Below are 12,986 nucleotides of genomic sequence, written 5' to 3' on the forward strand. Positions count from 1 at the left end.
GGCACAGCCAGTGCATTAACTGCTCGGTTTATTGCCAGGGTGGTCCGTCAACGTTCAGTATCACCCACCCTCGCTGCCAGCACCGCTACGCTGCAGCATTCAGCTAAATCCAATTCTGTTGTGCACTGCTACTTATTATTTATCTATCACTGAATGTCCCGGCTAAGTTAGAACTTGATACTAACACTGCTATTACCAACAAGTAATTATTATTAGTTATTTCTTAAGGTTATCGGTATCCACTGGAATCCACGAACAGAGTTGGGTTTCGCATTAGTCGTGTTTAGAGTAGCTATCGTTAACAGATAATTCTGCTGACTGAATTACTGTCAGTAACTGTTAAGAGCCTACAGTAGCTGTTATCAGCTGTAATGTTCTAATCAATTTTTAGAACTGATTCTGTTAAAACAGTGGTCTATTAGTAGTTAATATCAGCTACAGCAGCAAGCAGAAAAGTTTTCTTATAGATTCTCATAACAGAATTACAGATTAGTACCTACAGTAGGAAGTAACACAGATAGCTATTTGAACCTCTACAGTATCTAGTAAAATCTACAACAGTTATCTATGAGTAGTAGTTACAGTAGCTGGTCCTAAAGTTATCTATCTGAATTTTGGAGATTTTTTAGATTTACTAATATCTACAATAGCTGGTAAGATGATTTTCTTGTATTATCTACCAGTATCTAATAATACTTTTATTCATTATGTAGTTAGTATTATCTATATTAGCTAAAAATACAATGGTCTGGTAGAATCTATAACAGAATCTACTTATAGAATTATCAATAGTAGTTATTAATGCAAATACCTATCAATTCATGAATGGAATTTTTTGTAGTAGGCAGCCATACGATTTTGTCTCATAATCTATGAGAATCTTACCTGTATTAGCGTTATTGCAATTATCTATTAAAAGCTATTGCTATTAGCATCTAAAAAATTACCTATTTGTATTTAGTATCTATAGTAGCTATTAATACAGCTACCAATTAAAATGTATTAGAATGTATCAATAAGAATTATCTATTAGGATCCAGAGTAGCTCGTATATGAGTAACAGTTATAATCTATTAGAATTCTTTAAGGGAAAAATCCATTAATATTTATTAGTAGCTATCAATACAATTATCTACTATAATGTCTTGTTATCTATTAGAATCTAGTGATAGGACTTACCGAAGAGCAGTTATTAGTATCTATATTAGCTATTAATACAACTACCTAATAGACTCTGCAGTTGGGATCTGTTAAATTCTGTTGACAGTATTGCCTTTTCGTATCTACCGTCACTAGTAATCTAATTGTACATTCCAATCTAATACTATGAGATCTTTTACAGTCTAATACTAGTTATCTATTAGAATCCATTAGATGTATTAGTACTGGTAGTTGTCAGTGTCTGTAGTAGTTGTGAGTGCAACCACCCATTCGGATCTCCAGGATTACCCGTTACCAGCTACGGGAGGTATGAAGGTGCCACTGCGAGGACCTGGACGGGATTGCTGACCCACCGCCGCGTGTACCTCGTCAGCCGTCACCCGCTGCCACCCCTTCGCACTCGGTGCTGGGCTCGGCCACCCGTGAACGGGACATTTTCCTGCCCCCGCCGTGGGGCAGAGGCCAGTTAAGCCAACACCGTTCCGCCGGCTCGTCCAGGAAGCCGAGGGCGGCTCCTGGCCAAGGCCAGCGGCAGCGTGTCCCACTGGTGCCGGGCTGTGACACCCGGCAGCCGCCACCAGCCCCCGCAACCTTCAGCGGTGTCCCAAGTGCCGGGGGGGCTTTCAGCCCACACTGCTGGTTTAAACCCATTTCCCAGGAGTAAGTCCTGCTGTCGCGGGAGAAAAAGTAAAGGTGGGAGCCTGCATGGAGACCCCACCTTAGTAACCCGCTCCTGGGGAAGGGAGCCTTGAAATCGGGGTGGGGGGGACAGGGGGACACGCTGCCCGCACCATCCCGGTGGGACCACCACTACAAACTCAGCACCCGGCTTTGAACTTTGTACTTTATTTTCACATATATAAAAAAAACCCTTGCAAGTTATCAGACAAAAACTTCTGGAAATGTACACACAATCCAACAAAAATATATATATATATATAAACCAAAGCTTTTGCTTCTGCTTCGACAACACTTGCAGCTCACGAGTACAGCTCACGGCTTGTGGGACGCTGGCCGCCGCGTGAACGGGAGCCGGCAGGGGCCGGAGGGGCTTGTGGACACCAGAGCACTGAGTAAGTGACTTAGAGGCAGGAGGGGCTGCAGGGGGCTGATGTCTCTAGGAGGGGGCAGGGGACGGAGCCGTGGGGGCGCAGGGCTGGGGCAGGCCAGGGCAAGCTGCTCGCCCGTCCGCCCTCCCCACGGCTCCGCTGCGGGGCCAGAGGTGCCACCGAAGCACAGAAATAAACCAGTTTCTCCTGGGGGTGGTAATTGTTCAGCACAGAAATAAAAAACCCTGAGACATCGCTGACTGGCCCTAGCCTAATATTCCTTACTTTTAAATTTGGGGGGGAGGGCTCTGGCACCCGCTGTTGCCAGCAGCTGTGCAGCCCCCCCAAAAGCGATCCAATTCCCTGGGGAGCGGGGGGAGGGAAGCCCTCCCCGGCACTTCGGCACGGCTCCGCTAGAAGCCAGGGAAGCCAAGCCCTTGGTCCGGCGTGTGCCTGGGCGATGGGCACCCCTGTCCCCTCTGCCAGGTACTCACCTCCTGCAGGATCACAGCTACCGGTACGGAGCTCCCTGCCTGCACAGCACCGCCAGGACGCCTGCACAGCACCGCCAGGACACGCTGGGCTGAGCCAACGACACCAGTTTCAAGGCAAAGCAAAGCACTACCCCCTCCCCAGCGGCTGCCAACCGCCGCTCTAACGCATCACTTCCACCCTTCGCTCATCTAACCTGCGCACCGCTACAGCTAAGATGCCTGGGACATCCCAAAAGAAAAACAACAATTTCACCAGCTTTTCTGAGCAAGTTTGGGGTAAAACGCATCAAAACCTTCCCACACATACGTACAGGACAGATTTCCTGAAAAAGCCTCCAATCCTTCCACCGGGTAGCTTAATGGGGTATTTCTTTCTAATATTGCTGTTGGCTTCTCTGTAGTAGTAGTAGTAGTAGTAAGCAAGTCCAGCTTTGCTGCTGCTAAGTCGACAACCTGCAAGCCCACGGCTGAGGTAACGGACAGGTGAGTCAGAGGCGTCCCCTGCGCGCTGGGGCTCAGCACTGCGACGCAGTAATTGTCTCTGGCTGTGCTCCCCAGGTGCTGGAGCAGGGGTGGGACAAGGCAATCCAAGAGCAGGAAAGGTTTGAAGGAAGAAAGCACTTAGTAGATTCCCTCTCTAGTTTCTCAGATCGATGTATTTCTCGCTCTTCAGTCCGCCAAAACAGAAAGAGGGAGAGGGGGAAGAAGCAGTTAGGGGTGAACAGAAAACCAGGTCCCCTGCTGCAGGTGGCTGCGTGACAGACAGCGCCGGCCCCAGGGCGAGGGGCGGCAAGCGTGAGCTGCGTGGGCAGCAGAACCAGCGTGGGATTCTCTCTCGGACTAAGGCAAATCAAACCACGGTGGGCTCAGGTGCCGCACCCTATGGCTCCACGGGGCGTGCAAGCATGGCAAGCCCTGCCTCAGCGCGGCCATTGCCTGGCACAGATACCGTGAGTCGTTGCTCGAGCCCCCCGTGGCTCTCGACCCCAGGCGAGGGGAGCACACAGCCCGGGAGACTCCTCTCATCCTGCACCGAGCGCTCTGGCTCCGAGATGCCGGGGCAGGGCCCGTTCCCACAGCCCCGCTCCCGACTCCCAGCCAGAGATGCTCATGTAGCTCCACCTCCCACGGCGGCCCGGCTCCGAGGAGGCCGAGCCAAGCAGCGGGCTCCCGGGCGATGCCAGGGGCTGGCACGGAGCAGAGCTGCACGCACCAGGAGAGAGGGCTGCTCCTGCGTCCCTGGAGCAGAGAGCCGCGGCTCTGTCACCTCCCCTCCCTCCCACGGCCCCCCTCGAGCACTGATGATGGATGATGGAGGCCCATGCGGGGGGCGGGGGGGAGTGCTGGCAGAGGAGCTTGCGGGGAGGAGAAAAGCGTTACCTCAATGCACCCCCACGGCTCCTCGCCCTCGCCCTGGGGAAGGGCAGCGCACGACGCTCTGTCCTACCTGGTCAGCGGCAGGTCTCTTCTCGCCGTTGGCACCCTGCAGGAGCCCCGCCTCTTCGGAAAGTTTATCTGACTTAACTTCAACTACAATCTTGTCTTTACGTGCCTCTGGCTTTGTGCTAGGGGAGGGAGGTGACAATTTTGAGACATGTTTGTGGTACACCAAAGAGGGCACGTGGCTGGCGGAGCGAGGCCGAGCCCGGGGGCTCCATCTCAGGGGGTGCTCTGGAGTGGGGCTGGGGCCAAGGAAGGCCAGGGGTGAAAGAGGCTCCGGCTCACAGGAAGCCTTGGGCTGCCCCGCTCCTCCCTAGGGAGGGATCCCTTGGCTGCTCTACCACTCTGCTGTCCTCCTCCTCGCCTCCCTGTGCGGATGGGGCGAGCAGTGCAGACCCCACGCTGTGGGAAGCTGGAAAGCGCTGCTGAGACCCCAGCACGGTGCCCCCCGAGGCTGCCCTATTGCCTCCCTCCACGCTGGGCAGGGAGCAGCTGGTGCAATGAGATGGGAAGCATGAGTGATGGCAAGCACCTCTGGCCCCAGGGGCTCCCTGGGAGGGCAGGCGGCAGTGCTTACATGTCCTGTTTCCCAGCGCGGCCACATGGGATCTTGCCTTTCTTGTGCAGGAAGTAGATGACAGACCCCAGCACAGCCACCACGAGGATGCAGACGATGATGGCCACAATGATCACCCCTTTGCTCTCTGGTGTCTTTTGATCTAAACACAACGCAAGAGGAAGAAGTTAATGCCTGTCCCACCCTGATGCTCTCCAGCTTCCGTATTACTGTACTCCCCTGGGGGGAAGGTAAGGACCCCTTCCCCCAGGAAAGCCCCACGGGGATCCAGTTCCTAGTGCTTCTCCAGCTCCCTGCAGGAGGCAGATGTCAGTACAAAAAACGCTCCGTTCAAACAGCCGCATTAGCAGCTTCACGTTCTGCTCCCGCCTGCCATGCCCCTGCCTGCTGTAGGACAGCTTACAGGGTTTCCTGCAAGACATCGGCCGTCCCTTCCCCTCCCTGCCCAGCGGCCCTGGGCTGCAGGAGGCTGCACTCGATGGCCTCGCTGGGCTACCAGCTGGGGACAAGCAGGCAGCTTCCACACGGCTGCAGGAACAGCTGGGGACGGAGCCTCCGCTCCCCTGGCAGAGAAGCAGCGAGAGAGACGCAGTGCAAGAGCGAGAGATGCAGTGCAAGAGCGAGAGACGCAGTGCAAGAGCGAGCGGCCAAGGCTCCCTCCCCAGCCCCGAGGCGACTGATGCCCATCAAGGTGAGCGATGCCCATCAGTGATCCAGGCTCCCTTCCCAGCCCCGAGGCGAGTGATGTCCATCCCTGTCACGCTCCGGCTCCCTCCCCAGCCCCAAGGGGAGTGATGCCCATCGATGGCATGCTCCCACTGGAGCCTGGGCTGTCACACACCCGGCGCGGTGCAGAGACTGACCTTTTCTGATGGATTCCACTGGTAAAGCAGGAAGGGAGGGAAAGAGACAGAGCTCAGCCACGCCACGGCAGCACGACACGCAGGGTGCCTGCGCAAGGGGGACTAACGCTTCCCTGGGCTCCCAGGCCAGAGCGCAGTGCCCGAGACTCACCCAGCAGCTGGATGTGCTTCTCGCTGACACCCAGCGCGTTGGAGACCCTGCACATGGCTCCTGCCCGCAGCAGGTCATGGTTCACACGCACCGTCAGGTTGCTGGCGATGTGCTGGTTTTCAATGTACTCATGAGCCTGCGAGGGGGGCGCACAGTGAAGGATTCAGCACCCGTGGCAATGCGCAGCCCCTCCAAGAGACCCAGCACCCTCCCCAGCGCTCACCGTCCCATTGACGTTCCAGTGGACAGAAGGCTTGGGGAAAGCAATGGCCTTGCAGGTCAGGTTCACCACCTCGTCCTGCCGCACGTACAGCGGGGAGCTGATGGCGACAATCCGCGGCTTCCCTGTGGGGACGGCACATCAAGCACCCGCGGCTCATTGGGGACCGGGGCTGATGCTGCAAGGGACAGGGCTCCCTCCAGCCCGGCAGCACGCCTGCACACACACCGCTCCTTACCCTGAACGGCCACGGCCACCTGCTTGCTCTGCTCCAGCCCTGGCACGCTCGGTGCAATCACCTTGCAGCTGAAGTTTCTGGAGGTTTCGAAGGTGAGGTTGCTCAGGAAGAGCTGGTTCCCTTCTGCAACCTTCTTGCCCTGTTGGGAGAGGATGCCCACCGGCCATGAGCCCCGAGTACCAGGCTCCCCAGGCTCTGCAGCTGTCCCAAAGCGCCTCAGCCCTCCCTCCTACGCACCGCAAGGGGGGCTGCGAGCACAGGACCTCCTTGCAGTACTGGCAGGAGGTGAAGGGGTAGAGATGGACAATGCGGGCCCATGGGAGGGGGAATCCTAGCCCTGGCCTCTCTCACAAGAGATGAAGCAAGCTCCTGCCTCTGCCCAGTTTGCTGCAAAGCCCAGGCTCACCAAGCCTGAGCACGACAATACCCAAATGCCTGCTCACCTTGTCATCCCTCCACTGGTAGTCCAGGGCCACAGGGCTGTTGGCATCACAGCTCAGCCTCACACTATCCCCTTCCTTAAGGGGTGAGGATGGCTCCATCTTCACACGGACCTCTTCAATGTCTGGGAGAGGGATGGAGACCAGGACAGGATGAGCAGGAGGGACGAGGCACCCATCACAAGGTCTGCAGGATCCCATCCCCCTGCCTTACAGTTCACAACAAGCTCCACATCCTGCTCAAGCTGTCCCATATCATCCAAGTCCAGGGTCTGGCACCTGTACAGGCCACTGCTGTTCTTAGTCACGTCACGCAGGTATAGCACCCCACTGTTGGCGTCTGCCAGTGATGACACATCCTGCCAGTCTCCCAGCTGCAGACAGTGAAGAAAAACAGAGCCTTTAGCCCCACACAGGCACCCTTCATCCCAGCTGCTGCATCCCACTGCCCAGGGTCCCCCAGGCAGGGGACGAGGAGCAGCCAGGACACGAGCTGTCCACCAAGTGAGAGGTGCTCAGGTCCCCTCCAGCCTCACATCTCTCTTATAGAAGCTGAAGACGGGTGCTGGGTTCCCGTCGGCCTCGCAGACCAGCTTCACGTTATCCCCTTCTTTCACCAGCATTGAGGACGGCATGACCTGCAGCTTCACGTGCTGCGCAGGGTCTGCGGGAGGGAGCGGGAGGGATCAGTGCGGAGCCCTGCCAGGCAGCACCGGGCGGCAGGCGCGGGCCCCAGCCCCTGACTCACAGAAGACTGTGACATTGACTGGCCGTGACTCCATGGTGCGCCTGTGTCCCCGCAGCCAGTAGTGCACGGTGCAGTGGTAGAGGGAGTTGCGATCCTCTCGGGTGACGCGGGCAAAGAGGGTGCTGCTCACCGTGTACAGCCCGCTCGACTCGCGGGTCAGCGTGTCCATGATCTTCACCACTACAGGGGACAAAGCCGCTGTTCCCAGCCCGCGGGGAGGCCAGAGGAGGAAAGAGGGCTCCTTTGGGTGGCCATGGGCTGCCAGGCCCCAGGCCCCGGGTACCACAAGTGCCCCAGCCCCTCTCCCCAGCAGGCAGGTTCGGTTCCCCAGCCCCAGCCCACTCACTCTTCTCCTGCTGCTGCAGCTGCTTCCCATTCTTGTACCATGTGATGTTGGAGAACGGGAAGCTGTTCCTGCTCACACACTGGGCAATCTGCAGCGGCGGCAGAGAAAGCTTTGAGCACCGGGTGTGCCCATGGGGAGAGGGGAGCAGGGAGCCTGGCACGGCTGGCAGCCTCCCCTCCCCATGCGCAGCTTCTCCTCACCTGCGGGATGTCAGTGCTGTGCACTGAGATGCCTCCCGAGTTGGCCACAATCTCAGGGGTCTCGGGGACCTCTGGAAAGAGAAGCCACCCACGGTGTTAGGAGGGACGGGAGAGGATCTCCCACCAGCCCCGCAGAGCGGATGAGTGGCCGTGCTGCCCTCCCGCCCCATCACTCACTGTAGACGCGGAGCTCAGAGCGGTTCTCGCCCGCACCGTGGCTGCCCGCCTCGACCTGGCACACGAAGGTCCTGGCATCCTGCACCGTCACCTTGCTGATGGAGAGGGCCTTGTCCTCCCCCACCGAGAGCCGCCCCTTGTAGTCCGTGTTATCCTCCACGACCTTGCTGCCTATGATGTGGCACAGCCTCACCTGGTTGTTGCCGTCGATCTGCAAGGCGAGGGGCTGAGGCCAGGCTGACAGAGAGCCCAGGAGAAAGCTCCGGGCTAGCTGTCACCCCAGCCCACTGCCCACCGCTCCTCTCCCAGGCCAGCACTCACGTAGAACCAGTTGATGTAGGTGTAGGAATCATTTTCAGGGATGTAGAAGTTGCACTCGATCCTGGCCGTGTCCCCGATCTCCACTTCGACCACCGCTGGCATGGAGACCTCCATCCGGCTGGCTGCAGCTGCAGGACAGAGCCCATCACGGGGGGAAGCACGGGGAGGCCCCTAGGTCTGAGCCGGGCAGGCAGGGAGCCAAGCCCAGGCCTGTCCCCATCTGCATCCCCCAAAGGGCTGGGGCAGTGCCACGTCCTGTGCCAGCATCCCCCAGGCACTGTGTCCCAGCCCAGCAGCAGTGCCAGCCCGGAGCACACCACCACACTGCCTTCTGCATCCACAGGGCATCCACAAGGTGCCCATGGGCTCAGGCCACCAGCACTGCTCCCAGAGAGGGGACGAGGCACGCCGCGCTTGCACCACTGGTCTCCCCAGGACACCTGGGGACACCCACCACACCACTGGTGCGGTCCCTGTCAGACCTGCCCTCCCCATGACATCCCAGTCTTGCTGAAATGAGCAGTAGGACCTCTGAGCCCCCAAATCCCCCCCCACACCACCGAGGCAGGGAGTAGTTTTCTGGGGTATGGGAAGGGGCTGCATCTCCACAGCCCGCAAGCAAGCGGGTCGCCTTGCCAACGGCCCTAATCAGCCCAGAGCAGCAGTGACCCCCCTCACACGCCAAAGCACACATCTACCCACCCGGTCCAAGCCCGCATCCCAGACCAGCACCCACCCACACCAAGGGCCAGCGAAGGAGGTGTCGGGAGGTTAGCAGAGGCAGGGCAAGGGGTGCAGCCAGGACCCCCGGGTCCCCCCCCAACCTCCAACCCTGCCACTCAGGCAGGAACCCAGAGCTTGGCGGTCAGAGCATCCACCCCTGCAGCGTACCCAAGATGAGCCCCCACTTGCTGCTCCCTGCCCATAAAGCACAGCCAGCACTGCCCACCCCATAGCATGGGTGACACCAGGGACCCGCACCCACAGCGAGCAGAGCCTGCCCACCTCGGCACCCTACCTTCCCCCTCAGCCCATCCACCCACTCGCCCGCAGCAGTAATGGAGCTCCTGGCCAAGCTCCAGAGCAGCCGGGGAAGGTAATGGCTATCGATCCAGGACACGGAACAGAACCACTCCCCAGGGGGCCGGGGGTAGAGCATCACCCCAGCCAGGCACGGCAGAGACAAGTGCTGCATCACAGCAAGGCTAGGAGTGCCACAACCACCGGTTCTAGGGGTGCCAAAGCAAGGGAGGGCTGCGTGCCCTGGGTGGGGGTGCAGCCCTGCGGGAGGGGACAGAGGTCGATCCCCCAGCAACAGGGCCAACCGGCTCAGCACCCACAGCCCAGCCCAGGTATGGCAGCTGTACACAAGAGGCTGGAGGAAACCAGCTGTGTCAACAGCTCCCTCGATAACGCTGCTCAGTAACAGCCACAGAGCCTTGCAAGTGAGGCAACTTCAAAGGCCAATGCCGTGCCCACAAAATACTCTCTGTCTGGAGGGGCTATGTGGTGGCACAATGCCAAAATGCAGGCAGGAGCCCTTCTGCCACAGCAAAGGCCCCAGCTCACAGGACCAGCCACTTCAGGACACCCCAACAGCCAGCTTTTGGCCCTCACCCGTTCCGTTGGCACAGTACAGTCGGCACTCAGCAAAGGGGGACAGACAAAGCACTGCACAGGAAAGGAGGCGCTACAAAAACAGGTGAAAGCCCCACAGATAAGCATGCACTGGGGTCAGGAAACTGGACTGAGCGTACATAGGAGAAGATAACTTTACACCTGGCCGCCTGGTGCAGTCGGGCACCCGCAGGCTTGGGCAAGCCTGGGGCTGGGGCACCGTCTGCTGAGCCCCGACACTTCTGCGCTGCAGGCAGGCAGGCCGGGCTTTGCCCCCCTTTTAGACCCTGGGCAGAGCCAGCCCCTGGGAGGGGGAGAGCTGCTGGCCCACCCCACTGACCCGCTCGGCATGAGAGCCCTCATCCAGGCAGCGAAGCAGCCAAACCCATGAGCTCAGAGCTGGAGAATGGCTGGCATCTGGGGCTGGCATGAGGCACGTCCCTCCCAACCATCCACTGCCCCATCCACTGCCCTTGAGGAGGTGGACACGGACGCTACAGCCCCCACCCTGCCTGGGACAAGGGCTCACTGCACCCCCCTCCGGGGCAGGCTGGACACCAGCCCTCCCCCAGGCTGGAAGGAGCACCCAGCACCGCCACAAGTGTGGCTAGCTGGGGGCTACAAAGCCCCCCCGCAACCCTGGGGACAGAGGGCTTCCTCCTGCAGCTCCAGCCTGCTCTGTGTGCAGGCAGGCTGCAGAGGCAGCGGGCACGGGCACCCTGGCACAGCAGGCTCTGTGTCCACAGCGATCCTCCCTTGTGCCCAGATCCTCCCTTGTGCCCAGCGTGGCTGGGTGAGGGAACCTGGGCAGGGCTGGAGACCCATCGGCCACGCATAGAACAGCCCAGCTGCAGCGCTGAGCTCCAGCCTCCACCGTGCACCCCAAGCGCCTGGCACAGCTCCAACGGGAGACCTGGAGATCTGGAGAGGACGTCTGCAGCAAGCAAGCAAGCAGGGAAGGGAGGAGAGCCCCCGAGCCTCTCCATCTGGCTGGCGGACAGCCGGCCGCCAGCCAGAGCTCCACAAGAACAAAGATTTGCTTTGAGAGCCGAGGAAGGGGGTGGGGAGTAGCACAGCCCCTCCACCAGCCTCCCGTCGAGCCGAGGTGTGCGGGGAGATGGCGAGGAGCAGTGTGGCGGCGGTGGCGCAGAGCCCCCGGCACAGAGCAGCGAGAGGGGCACCGCAGGGGTCTGCAGCCGCACGTGGGATGCTTGAGGTTTCCGCGGATTTCTGTTCCCCTCGCAGGGAAACCAGCTGCGGCCAGATCCCGCCTGCTCCCAGCACATGCCCACATGTGCCCCCTGCCCTGGGCAACGCTGCCCCTCCCGCACAGAGCCCTGTGCCAGAGTACATCCCGCGGCGTGGCATCACCCGCACCCCTTCTTCCTCACGGGGAGGGGAAACAGGGCGCTGAGCCCCGGCCCTGCAGCAGCAACCCCACCGCCAGCGCCCAGCACCCTCCGCCCCAGCCCAACCCTCGCTGTGCCGGTGACGGGGAGCGAGCCAAGGCTCTGCTGCAGCACGGAGCGGCACCCTGCACCCCCAAACGGCCCCAGCGCCCCGCCAGGAGCCGGCCATGTACACCAGGAGAGGAAAGGCTCACCACCCCAGCGCCGCAGCCAGGTGACAGCACCCACAGGGACCTCTCCAACGGGGACCTCTCCAATAGCCCGAGGCCGCAGTGCCGAAGGGGCCGGGGTGGCACTGGCCGCCCCAGGGGGTCAGCCCCCTGCCACAGCAGCAGGGCGAGCCCCCAGCCCGGCGGGGAAGCACTTGGCTGCGGCTCCTCACGCTTCTGGGAAGCATCAAGCCTTTCGCCGTGGCTGGGCTCGTGAACACACCGATGCCGCCAACCAATGCACTCCTCGCTCGGCACATGTGCGGTGAGGAAGGGGATCCCAGCCCGGGGGGGGGGGGCGTGGGCAGCCTGCCTTTGGCTCGGGCGATCCGCTCCCCTGCCGTGCCGGAGCCCCGTCCACAGCGCCTGGGGCCACCCCCGCAGCGCGGCCGGGACGGGGCGCACACCGGGACCACTCCCTGCCCCGGCGAGGGGGTGGGGGGGATGCTGCGGGGAGAGGGTAGGGCAGGAAACGCAGCCCCCCCGCCCCGAGAGTGAAAATGGACTGGAAAGAGGATAAAAAAAGAAAGCGTGAAAAAAGCCAAGAGAAACAGCGCTCGGGGAAAAACTCCTTAGAAGGGCAGGGGCGGGTGCGTCCCCGCGGCTCCAGCGCCTCACCCCGCCGCACTCCAGCACACGTGGGGGCACCCCGGAGCGCGGCCCCGGGGGCGCAGAGCCCACCCCGCACCCTGCCCTGCCTCGCGGGGCGGAGGGGGCTGCAAAGGGGCCCTGAGCGCGGAATGCGGCACTCCCGGCTCCCCCACCCCACCCCGGACCCACCCCCGCGGCGCAGCCCGGGGACGTGCAGGCGAGGACATCCTGCAGGGGGCTGCGCCCCCCGAGGCTCCCCCGGCACCGCAGGCTTCGCATTCCTGGCCCCAAGCCAGGCAGCGCCCGAGGGGCCCCGCCGGCCCCGGAGCGGTGCTGCGGGGGGGACCCCGCCGGCTGCCCCCCGCCCCCCGGAGCGCTCCGGGCAGGGAGGCTGGCACAGCCCCGCACCGCGCACCGGGCGCTGACCCGCGGCAGCCCGGCACTCCCGGGGACGGGGACAGCGGGATGGCGGCTGCACGGGGCGCAGGGGAAGCCTTGCCCGGGGACAGCGGGACCCCGGCGCCCCGCAGCGCAGCCCCGCAGGTGCCCCCGGCCGCCCGCCCCCGGCCCGGCCCGGCCGCCCCGCGCCACTCACCGCAGCAGAGCAGGAGGCAGCAGCCCCAGCCCAGGGCGAGCCCGGCCGCCCGCCGCCCCCCAGCCATGCCCACCGCCGCCGCCGGCCGCCCGCGACTGAGCGGGGCCGTGGGTGACGTCAGGCGGTGGAGGAGGAGGAGG

General features: G+C 61.0%; 1 protein-coding gene across 5 annotated transcripts; it reads right to left on the reverse strand.

The window, feature by feature from the left end:
- Positions 1–1,986: 1,986 nt before the first annotated feature.
- On the reverse strand, positions 1,987–12,986 carry MCAM (melanoma cell adhesion molecule). Of its 5 annotated transcripts, none has more exons than XM_056322785.1 (16): positions 12,847–12,985; positions 8,426–8,553; positions 8,105–8,315; positions 7,928–7,998; positions 7,728–7,815; positions 7,382–7,561; positions 7,170–7,297; positions 6,848–7,007; positions 6,637–6,758; positions 6,194–6,332; positions 5,959–6,080; positions 5,736–5,871; positions 5,585–5,602; positions 4,722–4,863; positions 4,152–4,269; positions 1,987–3,371 (listed from the first exon to the last, which is right to left on the reverse strand). In XM_056322785.1, exons 1-16 carry the CDS (start codon positions 12,911–12,913, stop codon positions 3,342–3,344), a joined length of 1,860 nt encoding a protein of 619 aa, XP_056178760.1. In that variant the 5' UTR covers positions 12,914–12,985; the 3' UTR covers positions 1,987–3,341. The 5 variants fall into 5 exon arrangements, with proteins under 5 accessions (XP_056178760.1, XP_056178762.1, XP_056178764.1 ...); XM_056322787.1 differs by having other exon boundaries at positions 8,426–8,547; positions 12,847–12,960; XM_056322789.1 differs by lacking the exon at positions 4,152–4,269 and having other exon boundaries at positions 12,847–12,986.

Source organism: Falco biarmicus, chromosome 20 (genome assembly GCF_023638135.1).
Source record: "Falco biarmicus isolate bFalBia1 chromosome 20, bFalBia1.pri, whole genome shotgun sequence".
Classification (NCBI taxonomy): Eukaryota; Metazoa; Chordata; class Aves; order Falconiformes; family Falconidae; genus Falco; species Falco biarmicus.

What these genes read in the sequence shown, in the direction of transcription:
- MCAM (XM_056322785.1), bottom strand. Translation starts at nt 12,913, where the DNA reads ATGGCTGGGGGGCGGCGGGCGGCCGGGCTCGCCCTGGGCTGGGGCTGC. An exon ending in TCAGCTTCTATAAGAGAGAT is followed by an intron (nt 7,008 to 7,169) that starts GTGAGGCTGGAG and finishes CACTGTCTGCAG; the next exon opens with CTGGGAGACTGGCAGGATGT. An exon ending in GGTGGCCGTGGCCGTTCAGG is followed by an intron (nt 6,081 to 6,193) that starts GTAAGGAGCGGT and finishes CCGTCCCCACAG; the next exon opens with GGAAGCCGCGGATTGTCGCC.